The 20,236-nt window shown below is 40.4% G+C and overlaps 1 protein-coding gene across 1 annotated transcript in view; it reads left to right on the plus strand.

Annotated features, from left to right (window-relative positions):
- Positions 1–10,616: 10,616 nt before the first annotated feature.
- rnf217 (ring finger protein 217) overlaps positions 10,617–20,236 on the plus strand; it is an 87,861-nt gene continuing 78,241 nt past the window's right edge. Inside the window, exon 1 of the mRNA XM_072555975.1 lies at positions 10,617–11,563. Within this exon, the coding sequence (XP_072412076.1) occupies positions 10,982–11,563 (582 nt within the window). The 5' untranslated portion in view covers positions 10,617–10,981. The remainder of the gene's footprint in view (positions 11,564–20,236) is intronic.

Raw genomic sequence — 20,236 nt, forward strand, 5'->3', positions numbered from 1 at the left:
GACTTTACATGTCCCACTTTACAACAGTGGAAACACCTGAGGCCTTTCACCTCCTTTCCACCCTCTTGGGCTTCTTTTTTATCCTGTGGTAAATTCTTACCAGTGCTCTCTACTCTTGGTTTTGTAGTGTAGGATCTCCCCTTCTTCCAACTTCTATCCCTCGCAGGACGGAATTCTGGCTGGAAGCTTGCCTTATGCACCAACACGGATTCATTTGCTAATTCTGCTGCCCTTCTCACTTCCTGAACTTTCTGTTCCTCCATGTGAATTCTTACCATCTCTGGAAGTGAGTTTTTAAACTCCTCCAACAGAATAATCTCTCTTAGAGCCTCAAAGATCCTATCTATCTTGAAAGCATGCACCCATCGATCAAAATGACTATGTCTAATTCTTTCAAACTCAACTTAAGTCTGACCTGGTTCCCTCTTGTGTTTCTGAACCCTGTCTGGTACCAATTCATAAGCATTCAAAATAGCCTGTTTAACCTCTTCATAATCTCGTGGACCCTTCATCTGACAGTGCAGCAAATACCTCACTAGCTCTGCCTACCAATTTAGTCTGATCTAGCATTACCCATAAATCCTCAGACCATACCATCTGCCTTGCCAGTTTTTCAAATGATAGGACATATATCAAGGCTTCAACATCTTTCTCATCAAAATGTGGCAGAGTTTTGACATATTTGTATATATCACTACCTTCTCTTTTAATCTCCATCCTTTTTAACTTTGCTGACTAAGTCGCAACTTCTCGAGTTCAAATTCTCTCTCTCCCTTTCTTCTCTCTCTCTTTCCCTCTCCCTTACTTCTCTCTCTCTTTGCTCAGCCATGAACCTTCTCTCTCTCTCTCTCTTTTTCCTCTCTTTCTGTTTCTCTCTCCCTTTGTTTATCTTCTAACTCAATTTTCATCAATTGTAATTTAAGTTTTTCTACCTCTACTGCTCTTGTCTGTTTCTCTGACACACCTAAGTGTTTGAGTAACCCCTTTACAATTTCAGCTTTACTTTTGTCCTTGGTTAAACCCAAATCTAACTTATTTACTAATTCTAAAAGTATGGTCTTTTTCTTTCCTTCTAAACTTTCTTGGCAAATTTGAGAATCATCTTCAAATCTCAGAATCTCTTAGCAATTTTAAGAGCCATTTCTCTCACTTTTAATTGAATCAACCACAAGTCACCAAAGGTAAACAAATTGCCTCACTACGTTTTATTTAAAGTTCTAAGACACTAACCTGCAGGTACTTAAATTTGCTGGGAGTTTTTATACCCCCAAATCTATTCAAATCTGTCTAAACCAGTTCAAATCCCAACAACGAGCCCCTAAACTGTTACGACACAGGGTAAACTCTCCTGCTTAATTTAAACCAACAACACCAAAAAGATTTATCCTATGCAGTAATCTGTGAAAATTTGAGAGGCCAAGAACGATTTAAAGTAAAATTTAAAAACTTTATTTCTTAAAGTATAACAGAGAATAATTAACTAACAACTATTTAATACTCTTTCCTCTAACCTATCTTTTACTTTCCCTTTTACAATACTGGTCTGATTACAATCCCGATTAAGATTTACAAAAAAATACTTCTTATCTCAAAACCAGCCAGCTTTTGTATTCTGCTCTGTATTCTCGTCTTCTTTTCTTCTTGGGGATTCTGTTTCACAGTTTACTGATCAATAAAGATATCTTTAAGAGAGCTATTTTTCAGGCAGTCTTACATGCTGGTGGCTTGGCAGTTATCCTCCCAACTGTTCAAATTGGATTGGAGTTTGGTATTTTTTGGGGTACAATTTAAACTGATTGGCTGAATTTGAATCTGTTTTTGTCTCCAGGCAACCAGCCACCCTAACTGCTGGACCAAAAGGTTACATTATATCTTTTTTCAGAACACTTGGTGCTGTCAGGTAGTTCTATTGCTTTTAACTCTCTTAAAGGTACAGTACACCCACATCTTCATAACAATACCCACAACTAGAGCAACCTATTCAGTTCCTGCACCATCTCTTTGTTCTCCATTACTACTTCTCCAGACTCATCTTCCAACAGTCCAATGTCTACTCTTGCCTCTCTTTCACCTTTTAAATGTCTGAAAAACAACTTTTACAATCTTCTTTTATATTACTAGCTTAGCTTACCCTCATATTTCATCTTCATGCCCATTATTGCTTTCTGAGTTATCCTCTGCTAGTTTTTAAAAGCTTTCCCAATCTTCTGGCATCCTATTGATCTTCGCTGCATTGTATGCTTTTTCTTTTGCTTTTATGCTGCCCCGACTTCTCTTATCATCCATGGTTTACCACCCCCCTCCCCACCCCACCCACTTACTATGTTTCTTCTTCCTTGTGATGAATTTCTGCTGTGACTCCTGAATTACCCCTAGTAACTCCTGCCATTGCAGCTCCATCGTCTTCCCTGTTAGGCTCCCCTTCTAACTAACTCTGGTCAAAGCCTCCCTCATGTCTTTATTCAACTGTAATACTGTTACATCTGAATCTACTTTCTCCCTATCAAACTGCAGGGTGAATTCTATCAAATTATATTTAGTGACGCCAAGGAGTTCCTTCACTTTAAACTCCTTGATCAAGTCTGTCATTACATATCATCAAATCTAGAATTGCCTGTTTCCTAGTGGACTCTACCACAAGTTCTTCCAAATAAAACTCTCTCAAACATTCCACAAATTCCTTTTCATGGTATCCACTACCAACCCAATTTTTCCAGTCCACCTGCATATTGAAGTTCTCCATGAGGCTTGAAATAGTGCCTTTCTTACCTGCCTTCTCTAGTGCCTGATTTATTTCAGTCCAACATCCTGACTACTACTGAGAGCTGCACATAACTCCCATCAGGGTCGTTGTTTTTCCTTTGCAGTTGCTCAACTCTACCCATGTTATTGATTTAATTTCATTATTTACTAACAAGGCAACCTTGCCCCTTTGCCCAACTACCTGTCTTTTTGATAGGACTTATATTCTTGGATATTTAGTCTCCAGCCCTGATCCCCTTGCAGCCACATCTCTGCTACTCAATACCGTACCTGCCAGTTCCAATCTGTGTTCCAGGACCATTTATCTTGTTTCACATATTGCATACACTGAAGTACAGCACCCCTCAGTCCTGGTTGATCACCCTCCCATTCCTCATAGATTTACATTATCTTCTGTACCTGAAGTTAGATTCCTGACCATTTCCTTACTCTCTCCTATTATGTGGTCTGGAAACTTTAAAAATCTCTGCTGAGCCCTTTCCCACTACCTTTAACATTTTCCATGTAATCTAGAGATAAAAAAAAGAACCAAAAACAAAGGTTAAGTTTACTCCCAACCTGCTCAAATTCCTTCAGCAGAATTTTCCTTCCTCTTTCTACCTGTATCATTGGTACGAAGTGGACCACCACAGTTAGACTTTTCCCTTCCCATTCCAAATTCCTCTGAAGTGCAGATGAAATATCCTGAACCCAGGCACCAGGCAGGCAACACAGCCTTCAGTATTCTCAATCCTGGCCACAGAGAACAGTGTCTATTCTCCTGATTATACTATCTCTGATTAAAACTCGATTTCTCTTTTTGCCCCCCCACCCCCTCTTGAATGGTTCCCTGTAGCATAGTGTTATGGTCAGTTTGTTCATCCGCCCTACAGTCCCCACTGTCATCCACATCGGGAGGAAAAATCTCAAACCTGTTTGACAAGCTCAAAGGCTGAAACTCCTTCAGTCCTCCTTCCTGGTTCACTCTACCTGCCTCATTCTAGTCATACTCTCTTGTCCCTAACCACTGACTGAATGCAAAGTAGCTAATCTGAGGGGTATGACAGCATCCAGATAACTCTCCCCCTCCGTGATTTGTCAGTGCTTGAAGCTCAGAATACAGTTCATTAACTCTGAGCAGGGGTCCCTCAAACACTCACTGCAGATATGATCACCATGAGCCACAATTAGGTCCACCAGCTCCCACAACAGATCACCTGGCCCTCCATCTTTATTTTATTGACTTAGCTTTTAATTTAATTCTTGAAACTTTCCTCCTGGTCTTTCCCCAGTTCACCAACAATCTGGAAGTAACCTGTAACAGGTAGTCAAATTCTGTTCCCAACAAATTAACTTATGGTTTTCTGTGATATCACTCTCTCTTTTGTGCTGCACTGCCAATTGTGGGCTTCAATTTATCCTATAATGTATTCAATTCTACAAACTATGAACCAAAAAAGCAAACAAAAAGCACTTCTTCCCGTCGACACCAAATTCTCACACACTTAAAATTCTTAGAACTATTTACTCACTCGGTGCATGTCTCACTCCCAATATGATCTCTCCTTCTTGACCAGGTGCAGCTTACTGATCAAGTGCTTTCAACAAGTCCTCTCTTAAAGAGAGCTGAGGTGGCCTGAAATGACTCACACTACTTAAACTTCAACAATAATTAACACCTATTATGGCCTTATTTAGGCTTCAGATGCTAACTATCCCTCTGGATCAGAACGGAGTCAGCTACATTATTAACCTTTTCTCTGGAGTACCGAATGGTAAACGTTTGTAATGGAGAAAGAAAAGAAAAATATATTCCCAAGCTGCCTCTGAATTCCCCAAACGATTTACTCACTTGGGCTGTGTCTCACTTTAGATGTGATTTGTCCATCTTCAGCTTACTAATCTTCATGTTAAATTTCACTACTAAGAATGCAAATATATCCACAAAATTAATGGATGTCATTGATCCAGGGCAACCGCAGCCAACCATGGTCTTAAGTTAAAACCTTACAGCTCAAGAAATGACTTTCAGCTGATATTTTTCACTCTTACTTTTTATACTGAACACTATCCCATTTGTCTGATCAAACATGTCTGACCACACCCTTGAATCGGACAAAATTGAAGTACTCAGCCAAGCGTTCAATTTCTGTCCCATTACTAAAATGGACATCCTTGCTCTCGCAGCAGACACAGAAAAAACCATCAGATGAATGAGGCTCCAGAATTCTTCCACAAACCCAAATGTCAGCAGCGAGTCCAATGAAGACAACCGATGAACAGGAACAGTTGACAGAGAGAGATCCGCAGTGCAGCAACCAAAGAAGAAAGAGTCAAATTGGATCCCTCCAGAAGGCCACTACCCTAGGCTCGAAATGTATGCTCAAACTGTCAGAAGATGCGTCAGTGCCAGATTGATCAGCCACTCTCACAAGATAGTGCAGAATATTACCCAAGCACAAGGCAATGCTATCCATGCTTTCAAGACCAACCGCAACATCATCATCAAACCAGAAGATAAAGGAGGAGCCATCATTATAGAAAATAGAGTGGACTACTACAAAGAAGTGTACCAACAACTAAACAACCAGGAACACTACAGACAACTTCCTGCCGATCCCACCAAAGAACACAGCTACCAACGCAACAGTCTGATCAATAGACAATAGGTGCAGGAGTAGGCCATTCTGCCCTTCGAGCCTGCACCACCCTTCAATATGATCATGGCTGAATCAAGACCTTTGATTCAGACCTCCAGAAAATCCTGTATCCTCTCATCCCATGTACTTCTGGCACAGGAGACCTCTATTCCCTTCCAAAACAGTTAAAGTAGCTTGAGGCATTTCAGGCCACCTCAGCTCTCTTTAAGAGAGGACTTGTTGAAAGCACATGATCAGTAAGCTGTGCCTAGTCAGGAAGGAGAGATCATATTGGGAGTGAGACACAGACAAGTGAGTATATAGTTCTAAGAATTTCAAGTGTACGAAAATTTGGCGTCGAGGGGAAGAAGGGCTTTTTATTTCCTTTTGAGGTTCATAGTTTGTAGAATTGAATACATTACAGGATAAATTGAAGCCCACAATTGGCAGTGCAGCACAAAAGAGAGAGTGATATCACAGAAAACTATAAGTTAATTTGTTTGGAAGAGAATTTGACTACCTGTTATAGGTAACTTTCAGATTGTTGGTGAACTGGGGAAAGACCAGGAGGAAATTTTTAAGAATTAAATTAAAAACTAAGTCAATAAAACAAAGCCAATGCACCCAGACATCCTATTGTAACAGGCAATGGGACCCTGTCTGAGAACCTCTCTGGTTATGTCAAGGACAAGTTTAAACCCACTGCACAAAAAACCCCAAGTTTCTGCTGCGACACTACAGATTTCTTATAAAAATGCTGCATCCATGGACCATTCCTCATCACAATGGATGTTTCAGTACTCTACACCAGCTTTCCCCAGGATGATGACATTGTTGCAACAACCTCAGTACTCAACACTGAAAACTGCCAATTTTCAGATGCCGTCCTACAACTCATCTGCTTCATCCTCGACCACAAAATCTTCACCTTTGACAACCAGTTCTTCATCCAAACAAACAGAACAGCCATGGGGGCCAAATTTGCACCCCAATACACCAACGTTTTCATGTGTAAGTTCAAACAAGACATCTTTGCTGCACAGGACCTTCACCCAACATTGTACATCAGATACACCAATGATGTTTTCTTCCTTTAAACACATGGCTGAAGCGACTAGACGACAATATCATAAAGTTTCGTCCCACCATCTGACGTACCATGGACTACTCTTCAGAATCAGTCTCATTCTTGGACATCCACATCTCCGTCAAAGACAGACACCTCGATACTTCACACTACCATAAGCCCACGGAGAACCTCACGATGCTTCACTTCCCCAGCTTCTACAGCAAACATGTTAAAGAAACCAATCCCAACATCGACACAGGAACTGCTCAGACAAGGAGGAATACGAGGGACACCTACAGATGCTGAAAGGTGCCCTCATAGGAACAGGATATAATGAACGCCAATTCCAAAATGCCACAGAGAAGGATCACAATGACCTCCTCAGAAGACAGACACAGGACACAACTGATAGCGTAGCCTTCATCGTCCAGTACTTCCCTGGAGTGGAGAGAGTTCACTATGTTCTTTGCAGCTTTCAACATGTCATCAATGATGACAAACATCGCACCAAGACCATCACTACCCCTCCACTTCTCACCTTCAAACAGTTACCTAACTTTAAAGAGACCATCATTTGCTTGAAACTACCCAGCCTTCAGGAGAACATGGTATATAGGCGAGACTATGCAAACACTACAACAATGGATGAATGGACACTGCTCAACAATCACCAGGCAGGAGTGTTCCCTACCAGTTGGGGAATACTTCAGCAGTCAACGACACTCAGCCTCTGATCTTTAGGTAAGCATCCTCCAAGATGGCTTTTGAGATACACAAAAACACAGAATCACCTACAGCCCAGAAGACTCAAGATTGAGTTCTCCAATTTCAAATAATCTCCCTCTCCCTCCCTTCCATTCCTCTGACTGACCCTTCCTTTCAGCTACCACCAGATTCATTCCTTCCATCAACCAAACAGGTCATACTCTCTACCTGTGTTCACCAATCCCTACCTCACCACCCACCCACCACCAACCTCCCTCCCTTTACTTGCAGCACCCCTTGCACCCACCCCCAGTCCAGAAGAAGGGTTACACCCAAAACGTTGACTTCTCCACCTCCTGATGCTGCCTGGCTTCCAGCCTCCTGCTTGTCTACTGAGCAGAAACTAATAGTCAAGTTCCGTACACATGAGGACGGCCTCAACCACGATCTTGGGTTCATGTCACGCTACATGTAATCCCACCAAACTGTTCTGTGTTTATAAAATCTTCCTTACTGTTCTGTTTTGACATCACCACCTTGATAGCTTGTTATTCTCTCTCCACCTTAAATAGTTTGTACAGTTTTGGATTACTTGTTACTTTGGTTAGACATTTGTCATGTGATTCTTATAGCTATCATTTTATTCCAGCTGTTTGGTTTGTCTCCAGGACCATCCTAATTTTGATATTTTGTAATTATTAATCAGATTATAGGTTATCTCTTCATGTGCTATTCAGCTTTTGACACTTTACTCACACTGCTTGACACTTTGATCATGTGCAAAGACTTGTTACTCACCTCTTGACATGCCACTCACACTATTTGTATTTATCTTTTGACACTCTTAATCACCAGGAATTATTGTACCATTACCTCTCTGCATGTAAATTTTATGCCTGTGCGCTTCCACCCACTTCACCTGATGAAGAAGCAGCGGTCGAAAGCTTGTGATTTCAAATAAACCTATTGGACTATAGCCTGGTGTCATGTGACTTCTGACTATCTCCTTTGTAACTTTATAAGCACATTTTTATGCATGTTCGATACTGCATTTTTATTATTTTTTCTTGGGGTCAGCAAGTTATTCAATTGTTGCTCCTTTCATGCAAGATAAGTTTGGAATTGGCTCTTTATTGCTTTTGCTAAAGTTGTAACTACAGTTACACTGAAGTGAGGTTTAGCTGTGTGCTGAAAAGAGCATAAAATCTTTGTTGTGCTAAATAAGCAGACTGAAAAGAAGGAAGCTGGTTCACCTCTTCTCACCTGAACGTAATGTAATTTTTTTTTGTGCCATGTATGTATCTAGGTCACAAATGCAGCAAGACAAACATTGCCAAAAATATACATTAAGCAACGGGTTTCTGTGCTTCACTGGTTTTTTTCCATCCCATTGGAGGGAGTTCGCTTAACCTAGTTACCTATATAGCTGATTTGCAATGCAGAGTTATGTCAACTGTGTGGGTTCAGTTCCTGCACTGGTTGACGGTACTATGAAGGCCTCTCCTTCTCAACCTCTCCCCTTGCATGAAACATGATGACCATCAGGTTGAACCACCACCAGCCAAATGAGGGAGCAGCTGTATGGTCCAGTAAGACTATGGTGCCTTTACCTTTATTTTTCATCACCCTGTGATATGTAGAGTGTATTATGGTGGAGGAGAAGGGGTGAAGCTTCGGTTATTAAACAATGGGCTTTTTGATTATCCAATTGCAAAACTCAATAACGTAATACAAGAAATAATATTGAATAAAAAGCAATTAAATGACATCAGGATCAGTTCCTCAGAGACAGAACTTTCCTTCCTTGTTATAAATTTCAATTGACACTTTATAAAAGATCCTTACAGAAACTAATCCAGAAAGTTTGTGGGAGTAAAGTACTGTTTGTCCTGCTGCTTAATGAAACAATTGGCTTTTGTTAATTGTATTATCAATTCTAGAAATGTAACTGTTCAGAAAATGCAATAGATATCAATTACTTAAAAAACTTTATGTTCCACTTTCTGTTTTGACAATCTGTTCCTTGATTCCATTCACCAAACTTGAAGAAATTTGATCGTACTCAGCTTGACTCTTTGAAGTACAATGAAATTATCCTGCAAATGGGGCAGTCAGTAACACATGACCCTGTTTCCCCATTCTTTTCCCCAGTTTGATCTAGGGGTTTTCTTTTGGATTTCATCAACTAATTTGAAATAAAGATCCTTCTGTCTCATATCTTGCAACCGCAACTCAAACAAGGGTTTTTCATCAAACCTGTGACATTAACATCACCAGTTATATGGTTTGTGACTGGATTGTTTTCTTCCAGCCAATTGTGGTACATGTTCAAGAGGGCTGTGTGTCATACTGGCCTTTAATCGTTCCTTGCAATTTTGCGGATTCCTATGCTGCACATCCGTTTCAGCAGTACAGAGCCAAATATCAAGATTTCAATCTGCTTGGAAAATTTCTGCATTCATAAGATTGCTTAACTATGCTTTAATCTCTAATATATATTAAGGTAGTATCACAGAATCATAGAGTTTAATTTGGTGTAATCCAAAGGAGGAAGTTCAGCCCATTGTGCCTGCACTACACTGTTATCTCATCTAACACGATTACCTAGTGCCAATCTTCAGCATTTCCACATATTTCTGCATGCCATTCCTGTCCAAAAAAATTTCAATGCCCCCTCTTGAAATGATTTGGCGATGCTGATGTTGGACTGGGGTGGACAAAGTTAAAAATTACACAACACCAGGTTATAGTTCAACAGGGTTTAATTGAAAGCACTAGCTTTCGCAGCACTACCTGAGGAAGGAGCTGCCCTCTTGAAATCTTCAATTGAACCTAATACATTTCCAGGCAGTGCAAAACCTAATGAACTTTAGGTGACCGGGAAGTATTCTTAAAGCATACTTTACAGTTCTTTGTTTGTTATTACAGTTTATCCTTCATATTTGTTTAGAGGCTCTCTGTTACCCTCTCCTCACCCATATTTCTGCAAAATGCAAGTCATACGCTATTCTAAAAATGGAAGCACTAGTCACTGATCCCAGAGAGTACTGGCATCTATTAAAATAGACATCTTTAGTTCAGTTCCTACGTGTTATTGTTTCAGTTCAACGAATGGCATGGTGATAAGCACTGCTGCCTCACAGTACCAGAGACCTGGGTTCAATTCCTGCCTCAGGTGACTGTGCAGAGTTTGCACATTCTCCCTGTGTCTATGTGGGTCCCCTCTGGGTACTCTGGTTTCCTCCCACAGTCCAAAGATGTGCTGGTCAGGTAAATTGGCCATGCTAAATTGCCTGTAGTATTAGGTGAAGGATTGTTGGGCCTGTTTCCATACTGTAAGTAATCTAATGATACATAACATGGTTCCTTCCAGTAATTTTATTTATAGGTTTAACCTGATAATTACGGTAACTGGTAGATGCCCGTCTACTATAGTAAATACAGTAAGCGCCGAACTCCGCACAGCTGAGCTGAACCTGGCTGACTTTGTTGTGAAAGTATGAATCTGGAAAATAGTGTGTACGGTGACTTCAGGGGGACTCTGAGGGGCTTCGTTTGTGTTTAAACCCAGTTTTTGTTATTCGGCGTGGAGTTGAAGTGTGGTCTTCGCGGAGGAAAGATGCAATCACGGGAAGGAGAAAGGCGGTATTCTTGAGATATTACATTTTAAGTGAAAAAACAAGAAAGTTGCACACCAACTCCCATTAATACCCACCCCCCAAAAAATACAAGTGTGGGTGGACGTTTTCAATGGCGATTGTGCAAAAAAGAGAGTAGGACCCGGAAGCAGAAGCAGGACTAGCTGGGCTCGTTTTGAACTGTGCCTATGGGATTGAAGTCGGTAATGGAAGATGTAAATGTGAGAGATGGGGGAGACGTGCTGGTGTCCAGCGAGGATGAAGAGGCGGTCGGGAGCAAAGAGGAGATGGAACGTGGCCCGGATAGGATTGGAATGGAGAATGTTGCAGCTGGCCCTGAGGACAATGGGCAGCGTTCCACCCGGCTCGCGCCTGCCACTGAACCCTGGCACCAGCAGCACGTTTACTGCACCGTGTATTATGTGGAGAATGAGAACTACCACAGCTCAGCGCTGGAAGCCGAGGCAGAAGAGCAGAGCAACCAGCCCTCTGACTCGGGCCGAACCACACCGACTGATCTCGGCAGACAGACGGATTGGGATACCGCCCCGTCCCTGACACCGGCGACTTCAGAACCTTCCGCTCGGGAACCTTTTAGCATCTCCCGGCAGGTCGACATTCAGTCGGCGGGGAACCCTTATGCTGGAGAGTATGAACACTTTATTATTTTGACCTGTCGCGTTTGCCTGGATGACAAACCCATCCGACCACTTTCATGTTGCAAGAAAGCTGTTTGCGAGGAGTGTTTGAAGAGGTATCTTAGTAATCAGGTAAGTCCCATTGTCACGCTTAGCTGAACAGTAACTTTCGGTGTCCCCTTTGCGCAGACAATGCAAGAAACCATAACCCTACAGGGACTGATACTCAAACCTTGATTGCTACATGCAGTTTTACAGGTCTCATTCATAATTCACGCAGGGTATCTGATGTTCATGTTTAAGTCGTATTACAACTAACCCTTTCCAAAACAACGTATTCGCTGTTAACAGAATCTACACCTTTGAGCGCACTTGATTTAGAACACTTTTTTGCCTCGGACTAATTTTAAATAGTGGATTATTTTCTAGTCAGTTAGAAATTGTGAAACTAATTCAGTACAACTGCAATCAACCAGAAGGACTGACATTCTGCATTTAGTTAACTCTTTACTAAATTAAATTGAGAACAGTCTTCTGTTTAACATCTCGATTGCTGACATCTGTTAAAAATTGGTATACTTAGTTTTAAAAAGTGCAGCGTTATATTCCTGGCGTTTTCTAATACGATATGTATTGCAGCCTTACTTCAGTAAAGTTGGGCTTTTAAGTTAAAAATCTCGTATTATTTGAACTGAACGAGTTTTGTTTCATTCTGCAAACAGGACTGAACCTCAGATCAGACGTCTGCAATAAACGCTAGAAATAAAGAGGAAGTCAGACTTTTATCTGATAAAGATGGTTATTGGGATATGAAATATATTTCAGGTCAATTCAGTTGTGACCTTTTTGTAGAGGGAATTGGACACAGTAAATGAAGAGTATATTTACAGAGTATGGGGCAAGTACTGTAGTAGAGAGAGCGAGGATTGAACCAGCTGTTCTTATGTTGAGTTGGTATTCAAGCCAAGGAGTGCTGAAATTTCTACGATTTTATCATTTGAGGTGAATCCAGAATGGACTGGAAACAATATGTGTCTATTTAAACTGTGAGGTGGACTATCAAGAGCTCAGATAGGATGTGAGAAGATCCTGAAAATTAGACTCTAGTCTGTGGACTAAAGGTGAAACTTAACTAATTTTTAAAAAAATGACTCAAATTTATGTGTTTATTTGAATGGATGGTATTTTCTCTTTCTCAGTTTTTGTATTTTTAATCAATGTGTTGTTTTGGAACACAAATAAATCATTCGAACAAAATTTAAAACAGCCTGTTAAACGTATGTACTTTGCTGTGATCCCTGAGGATAAATGACTCTGCATTTATAGTTAATCGATTGCATAGCTGTCAAAATAATATTAATCATCTGAGTTCCAGGATGTAAACCAGACTCAAAATACAAAAACCAATTGGTTGCAGATTGTAGCAAACTAACTATATTTGATCTGTAGAGATGGAAATTGTAACACGTTATCAAATAAAACTTGATTTTCCATAAGACAGTTTCAAATACTCAAACAATAGTTTCAACATAGATTGGAAGCCATTTGGCCAACTGTATCTGTGTTTTTCGTTTATATTTCTGAGACCAAATCAGTTACTCTTCCCCATAGCCCTGCAAATGTTTTCTTGTTAAGTTTTCTCCAATTCAGTTTTCAAAACCATGATGGCATATGCCTCCACTTTGACACAGTGCATTCCGGGTCCTAGCCACTGACTGCATAAAGTTTTTCCAAGTCAATTTTGGTCCTCTTGTCAGTCATTTTAAATTGGCATCATCAGTTTCACATCCGTCTAGATATTTTGTGATTTTGAGCACTTCTGTCAAATCTTCTCTCAGCTTTTTTAAGGAAAACAACCCTTCTATCTGTAGTCTATCCATATAATTGAAGACCCTTGTCCTCAGAATGATTCTTGTAAATCTTTTCTGAACCCAGTTCAAAATCTCCACATCCTCCTTAAAGTGTGGTGTCAGAATTGAATGCAATATCCTAATTGAAGCTAAAATAATGTCTTGTACAGATCAGTGATAACTTCCTTTTATTTTACCCTATGCCTCTGTTTAAGAAACCCAGGATCCTGTATGATGTATTAACTGTTTTTTCAATTTGCCCAGTCAATAATACACATATATTTCCAAATCTCTTGACCTCAGCACCCTCTTTTAAAATGTACACCTTGTTTTATGCTGCGACTCATTGACCTTCCTACCAAAATGTATTCCTTCATGTTTCAGTTGCAATTCAAATTAATACCTGTATCATGTCATCAAAAGTACACTTATAAAATGATGAAGAACCTTCATTCTGTTTATTTATTCTGTCAAACTAATCATTCAGATGATTTGCTACATTGCCAAACAATCTTTTACCTACAAACTTGGTGTTTATACGTGCATTGGTGGGATGTGGGCTTCAGTAGCTAGACCAGCATTTATTGCTTATACCTAATTGTCATTGAGAATGTGGTAGTAAGCTACCTTCTTGAACTGCTGCACTCCACAGAAGCTGGTATCCCATCACCAACATGTGATGAGTCCTTGACACTAATCCAGCTCCCTCAGACCAAGCTGTGAGTGAACAGGATCTCTGACATTCCTGTACAGATCTGCCAGCCAGGGCTCCCTGGGCTGTTAATCTGGTCCAGTCAGGGAACTCTAAATTCGATGAAGTCCACCTGGCTGACCTTGATATAATCACTACATCCTTACCCCTCTAAGCCTGAGGAAATAGGCCTGTTTTTTATTTTGTGTCACTCTTCCTGGGGCATTTTAACACAAGGAAAGGCTCCTCCAACTCTGTCTTACCTCTTGCACAAGAGTGTCTCTGGAAAGGCGTTGAGATGGTGACATCCACTGTGTCCACTCAGATTCAGACATATCGTCAATGCTTATTGGAAAGGGAGAACCCACAGGTTCTGGAATAATTGGAAAAGCTGTTGAGGAGCCGGACATGGTTTGCTCCTGCACCACTTGCAAGTTGGCAGCTTTCATATAGTCCACATGCACATTGGCTGTGCAACCATCTCCAAGGCTGTCCCCTTTTTTTCACAAGTTAATGCAAAGGTGCTAGGATGAAGGTCAGGTTATGTATGAACTTTCTGTAATAATTCACCAGCTCTGGGAAAGACCTAAGTTCCGGTTCAGAATTGGGAGCTGGGGTATCTTTGATCACCCTCACTTTATCTTTCAACAGGTGTAACCTGGTCCTGTCGACGCTGTAGCCCAGGTATGTCATTTGAAGTTCTTGAAAATGCATTTTCCCTTCCAAGGCATACACCTGCCTGGAAGAAGCATCGAAGGACTACAGTGCTCCTTATTGGCCTTCTCTGTTATTAGCACTTCATCTAGATAAATCAAAACCTGGGATAGACCTATTAAAATGTCCATCCTCCTCTCTGACCTATCACCTTTACCCCTACCTCCATTCACCTATTTCCCTCTCAGCTACCTTCTCCCCAGCCTCCCCCCGTCCCATTATCTCTCCACCCCCCGAGGCTCCCAGCCTCATTCCTGGTGAAGAGCTTTTGCCGGAAACGTCGATTTCCCTCGGATGCTGCCTGACCTGCTGTGATTCTCCAGCCTCTGCAGTACCCACTTTCACCTTGTAACATGTTTTCGATCATCTTCTGAAAAATTGATGATATCCCAATGGCAGCCTCATTCATATATCTCAACTAGTGGGACTCTTTAGCTTTTTTAAGTTGCAAACCCTTGTGCATATTAATTGTAGCGTACTTCTGGAATCCTCATCTAACCGCAATTGCAAGTACACATGGCTCATGTTCAGCTTTGTGTATAAGTCCTCTATACAAGGAATTGGATATTAATCCAGCTGTAAAAAAATGGTTTACTGTTTATTTAAAATCCCCACAAAGGCAAACTGACCCACCGGACTTCACAGTCAGCACAACTGGTACTATTCATTCTGCAAATGGGACTGGTTTCTTTCGCTTTCCAGCCTTCTGATTTCTGCCTTGCCATTTGCCTTACAAGCAAAAAGTAACTAGGTGGGCCTTGAGAAGTTGTGGACTTGCTTCCTGCTCAGTATGCAAGGTGGCCAGGGCTCCTTTGTCCCAATATCTTCCTGAAAAAGCGTCCAGGTATTTAATTAGGACTTCACTCAGACAGCCATTTTCTAATCGAAAAATATTGAGCCAATATAGGTGAATCTTTCTCAACCAATTTCGCACCATCAAGCTTGGGCCTGAGCTTCTTAGTGAACCAGCTGTCACTAAGAGAGCGAAACCGAAGTTGTACCTTTAATCTGTATACGTTCTCAGTCTAGCCGAAGTTTTTCACAAGCTAAAGTGTTGGTGTCCAGAGCGAATTTTGTTAAAGGTTGGTTCTCTGTTCACTGAAACAGCCGCCCTGGTATTAACCTCACTTAGAACCAGCTGACCATTTAACCAAATGTTCATTTTGATTGGTTATGATTTTAATGTTGCTAAGCAATTTAACTGTTCCAAAGCATATGGAGGTTGACTTTCCAGGTTGTGCACTCTCCTGAATACCAGCCTATGAACAAAGAACAAAGAAAATTACAGTACAGGAACAGGCCCTTCGGCCCTCCAAACCTGCACCTATCCAGATCCTTTAAGTAAAGTTGTAGCCTATTTTCCAAAAATCTGTATCCCTCTGCTCCCTGCCCTTTCACATATCTGCCTAGACACATGTTAAATGACATTATCATGCCCACCTCTACCACCTCTGCTGATAATGCATCCCAGGCACCCACCACACTCTACGTAAAGAACTTCCCAAACATATTTCCCTTAAATTTCTCCCCCCTCACCTTGATCTCATGATCCCTAATAATTGAGTTCCACATTCTGGGGACAAAGCTTCTTACTATCCACCCTTTCATTCTCTAAGGGGCCTGTGTCCACTTTGGCTTCTCTCTTTCCTTCTTTATATTTAAAGCAGCTCTTGCTATCTGTCTCTATTACTTTCAAATTTAATCTCTCAGTTTATTTTCTCCCTTTTTTGGTTTTTAATACTTTCCCAGTGCTCTGGTTACCGATAACCTTTGCCACATTTTATTTTATTTTTCTTTCAATTTGGTGGTGTCCTTAGTTTCCCTGGTTAATTGTGGTTGGTCTATCCCCTTCCTAGAAGCCTCCTTCCTCACTGGGATACTTCTTTGCTGTGTAAGTCCTGAGCTGTCTTTTTTTAAAACATCTATCATTGTTCCTGAACCATCTTTGCTGCTAAACTTTTTTCCCCAGTCCACTCCACCCTCATTCATTTGTAATTACCTTCATTTAAACTAAATAAATTGTTTCTGACCCTAAGTTCCTCCCTCTCAAGTTGAATGCTAAATCGTACAATGTCGCGGTCACTATTTCCTAACATCATTTATTAAGCTTGGCCTCTTTATGATTCAACAAATCGAAAATAGCCTGATCTCTTGTTGGATCCACAACGTATTGGTCTAGGTATCCATTCTGAACACACACTATGAATTCTTCCTCATGGGCTTCCTCTGCCAATCTGCCTATCCTAATACACAAGATTAAAATCATCCATGATTAATGTACTGGCTTTGTTGCGTGCTCTTATTATCCCCTGATTTATTCTCTGTCCTATGGTATAGTTACTGTTCAGAAGCATGTAGTCTACTCCTACCCGTGTTTCATTTACCTTTTCATTTCGTGCCTTGGCCTATCTTAAATCTATGCCTTCCAATTCAAGATCATTCATTACTATTGTATTTAGTCCATTCTGTACCAGCAATGCTACCCCATAACCCTTTCCTTCCTGCCTGTCTTTTTGATTCACATACCACCATATATTTAGTTTCCAGCTTTGGTCTCCTTGTAAACATGTCTCCCTAATGGTTATAAGATCATATTCATTAATTTGTATACATGTTGTTAATTCATCTTTTGTTTTCCTGAATACTACATGCAGTAAAGTGTCTTTTTACATTTTTCCCCCTCTTGACCCTAGTTACTGCTATTTATCCATGTTTGTACACTGTATCCCTTCCTGTCCCACTCTGGGGACCGTTATCCTAACAACTACCTTGTCATGTTGCCATGTTCTCTTGCTTTCTGAACCTACATTTCCACTCTCCCAAGCCTTCAACAGGTTTGTGACTAGAAATAATCCAATGATTACTGATTTTGAGGTCTGGCTGTTAACCCTGCTCCCTAACTCCTGGGAGTCTGATTGAAAGACATCAAGCTTTTTCTGTCCTTTTTTGATTGCAATGTGAGATGGCCAATGGCAGTCTGTTCCCTCCCATTCCACCTGGCAGAATGTTCTGCATCCATTCCATGACAAGCTTTCGCCTGACACCTGAGAGGCAACACATCATGCACTCTCCTGAAAGTAATTGTGGAAATAGCTGTTTGTATCACTGATTATTTAATAATCTTAAGACTATTGTGTTGCTGCACATTGCTGTGCATTCATGTAATCCTTTGCCCCATGTTGCTTGGGAATTGCTCTGAAGTGCACTCCTTGACAGTTCCATCTCTTGCCAGTATTCAGGATTGAAAGCTCATTTCCCAGTACTACTTGGCTCTTCCCACAATGTAGACTACAAAAGACAATTCCTGTTTGTAATTCAGTTATATTTTAATAAATGTTTGTTACCTAACCAGATGTCCAAGCTGCCATTTCAGAAGCATTTCTAACCATTCAATCCTTATGTTTTCATTGGTAAAGGAGATAAACCGATGCTTCAATTGTTCACCAACATTTCCAAGGTCCTGTTGATGGTGTCTTTCCATGCAATTAACATTTTTAATTTCCAGTCATTTGTAGTACAAAATTATTCAGGCTGAAGGGTAAGGGAAAACTCTGTCCCTTAGCACATGTTGTGAAATGTTCCACTCCACACACAAATCTGAGCTGTTGATTTGTTTTATCTCCAGTACTCTTTTGCTTTCACATTCTGTGGGAAACAGAATACTTGGTCCGTTAATGATTCAGAACAAACGCTAATGAGACATAAGTATTGTTGGTGTTTGCACACATGTAGGTCTCTGGATACATGATCTGTCCTCTGGCACAATTTGTACAAAAATGTATTCTGAATGCTGAAGGCCTTGATAAAGAGTTTATAAATGAGTTGACTAGAAGAGAGATTTATTTGAAATTACTTTTTGGTATTCATTGAAAGTAATTGGTGTGTCAAAATACTTAAGTATGTTCTGTATCCATTTGAATTTCTGAATTTTCAGGGTTTGGGGTAACATAGTGACGACAACATATTCACTATGTGCCATTGAATGGGTTACTCTGAGGTTCGATTGCACATTGTTCATGTTTTGTAATTAGCTTCTTAACCGAGTTTATGAACAGGTCACATATCCACTTTCGCTGGTGCAATGTGTGTAGCCTTATGGCATAAGAGAGTTAACTATGGAAGGATATATTGAAGGGAGTAGATGGAGGGGAAAGCTCACATAGCACATAGGTACCGACATGGATCTGTCAGGCAGATAGGCCTATTTCTGTGCTATAAAACTCTAATTTTGTTATTGCATTTAATAAATATCTGAAGTTTGAACTGCAGATGTTAAGAGGCATTGGTAGTGCTGGCATTTTAAAATCAACTAATGTGAGTGGATGAGTAAATGGGAACTGGAACAAATATTAATGTGGGGATTAGCTTACATGGGGAAGGCTCGTCCGGAGGCTCACTGAAGAGGTTACCTAGTATGGTGATGAAACATCTGAAAATGAACCTTTCAGCTCCGCGAGCAAACCTACATACAAAATAATTAATGTGCTGCAACATTAAAATTAACAAATTATATTATTTCTCTGGTAAGTCAGTTAAAAAGATTACTTTTTATTTCTCCATACCAATTTATGCATTGCTGGGATATTGTTCTCGTTGATAGGTGAAAGTGATTCCACATTTCAGGAATGAAGGTTTTGAGGGATGATTGAAGATATATTTTCTTTTTGGAAAAGTGAAAACTTTGTAATCTAATTTAAGTAATTAGTATTACCAAAATGATCAATGAAAATAATTTACGTAGGGGAAGAGAGGATTGGGAAGCAATGTATTCACTTCCAGGTAGTAGACCACAGAATAAGTTATGAGTGAAGACTACCAAGTGGGTTCAAGAGAATTCATTTTTTTAAATGAGTTTTAGGATGGGAGGGTTGATAAAGAAAATGGCCAAGTTTGGCTGGCTCTGAGTAAAGAAGACTGATGGTTGATCTTAGTAATATTTAACTATTACAAGAAATTGTGTGGAGGGTGCTGGTGTTGGACGGGTGTGGACAAAGTTAAAAATCACACAACACTAGGTTATAGTTCAACAGGTTTATTTGGAAGTGCTAGCTTTCGGAGTGCTGCTCCTTCATCATGTAGCTGTGGAGCTGGATCATAAGACGCAACATTTATAGCAAAAGATCACAGTGTCATGTGACTGAAATGATATATTAAACAAGCCTAGATTGCTGTTAAGTCTTTCATCTTTTAGAAGGGGTTGCAGGTTTTGGTTCATTAGTATGTAAATCCCAGAACTTCTTTCAAGTCACATTCTCAAGATAACTTAAGGTTTTATTTTGAAAAAAAGTGATATCTCTGCTCAGACAATGCATTAAAAGTGTGAGGTTAGAGTCTGTTTGTATCCCAATCTTGAGCCAGACTGGTTCTGTTTCCAAAGTAGGAATTTATAAAATGTTATATGGATTGACTGCCTGCAGATTCTGTGCTTTTTGAACCAAATAGAATGTATCTGCAACTATTCTGCAAATGCAAATTCACCTCCTAGACTTATGTGTTTGCATGTGTTTTTGCTTGGTAGAATGTGTCCATAAGTGTGACAGAGTATAAGTC

This window comes from Chiloscyllium punctatum, chromosome 3, assembly GCF_047496795.1.
Source record: "Chiloscyllium punctatum isolate Juve2018m chromosome 3, sChiPun1.3, whole genome shotgun sequence".
Taxonomy (NCBI): Eukaryota; Metazoa; Chordata; class Chondrichthyes; order Orectolobiformes; family Hemiscylliidae; genus Chiloscyllium; species Chiloscyllium punctatum.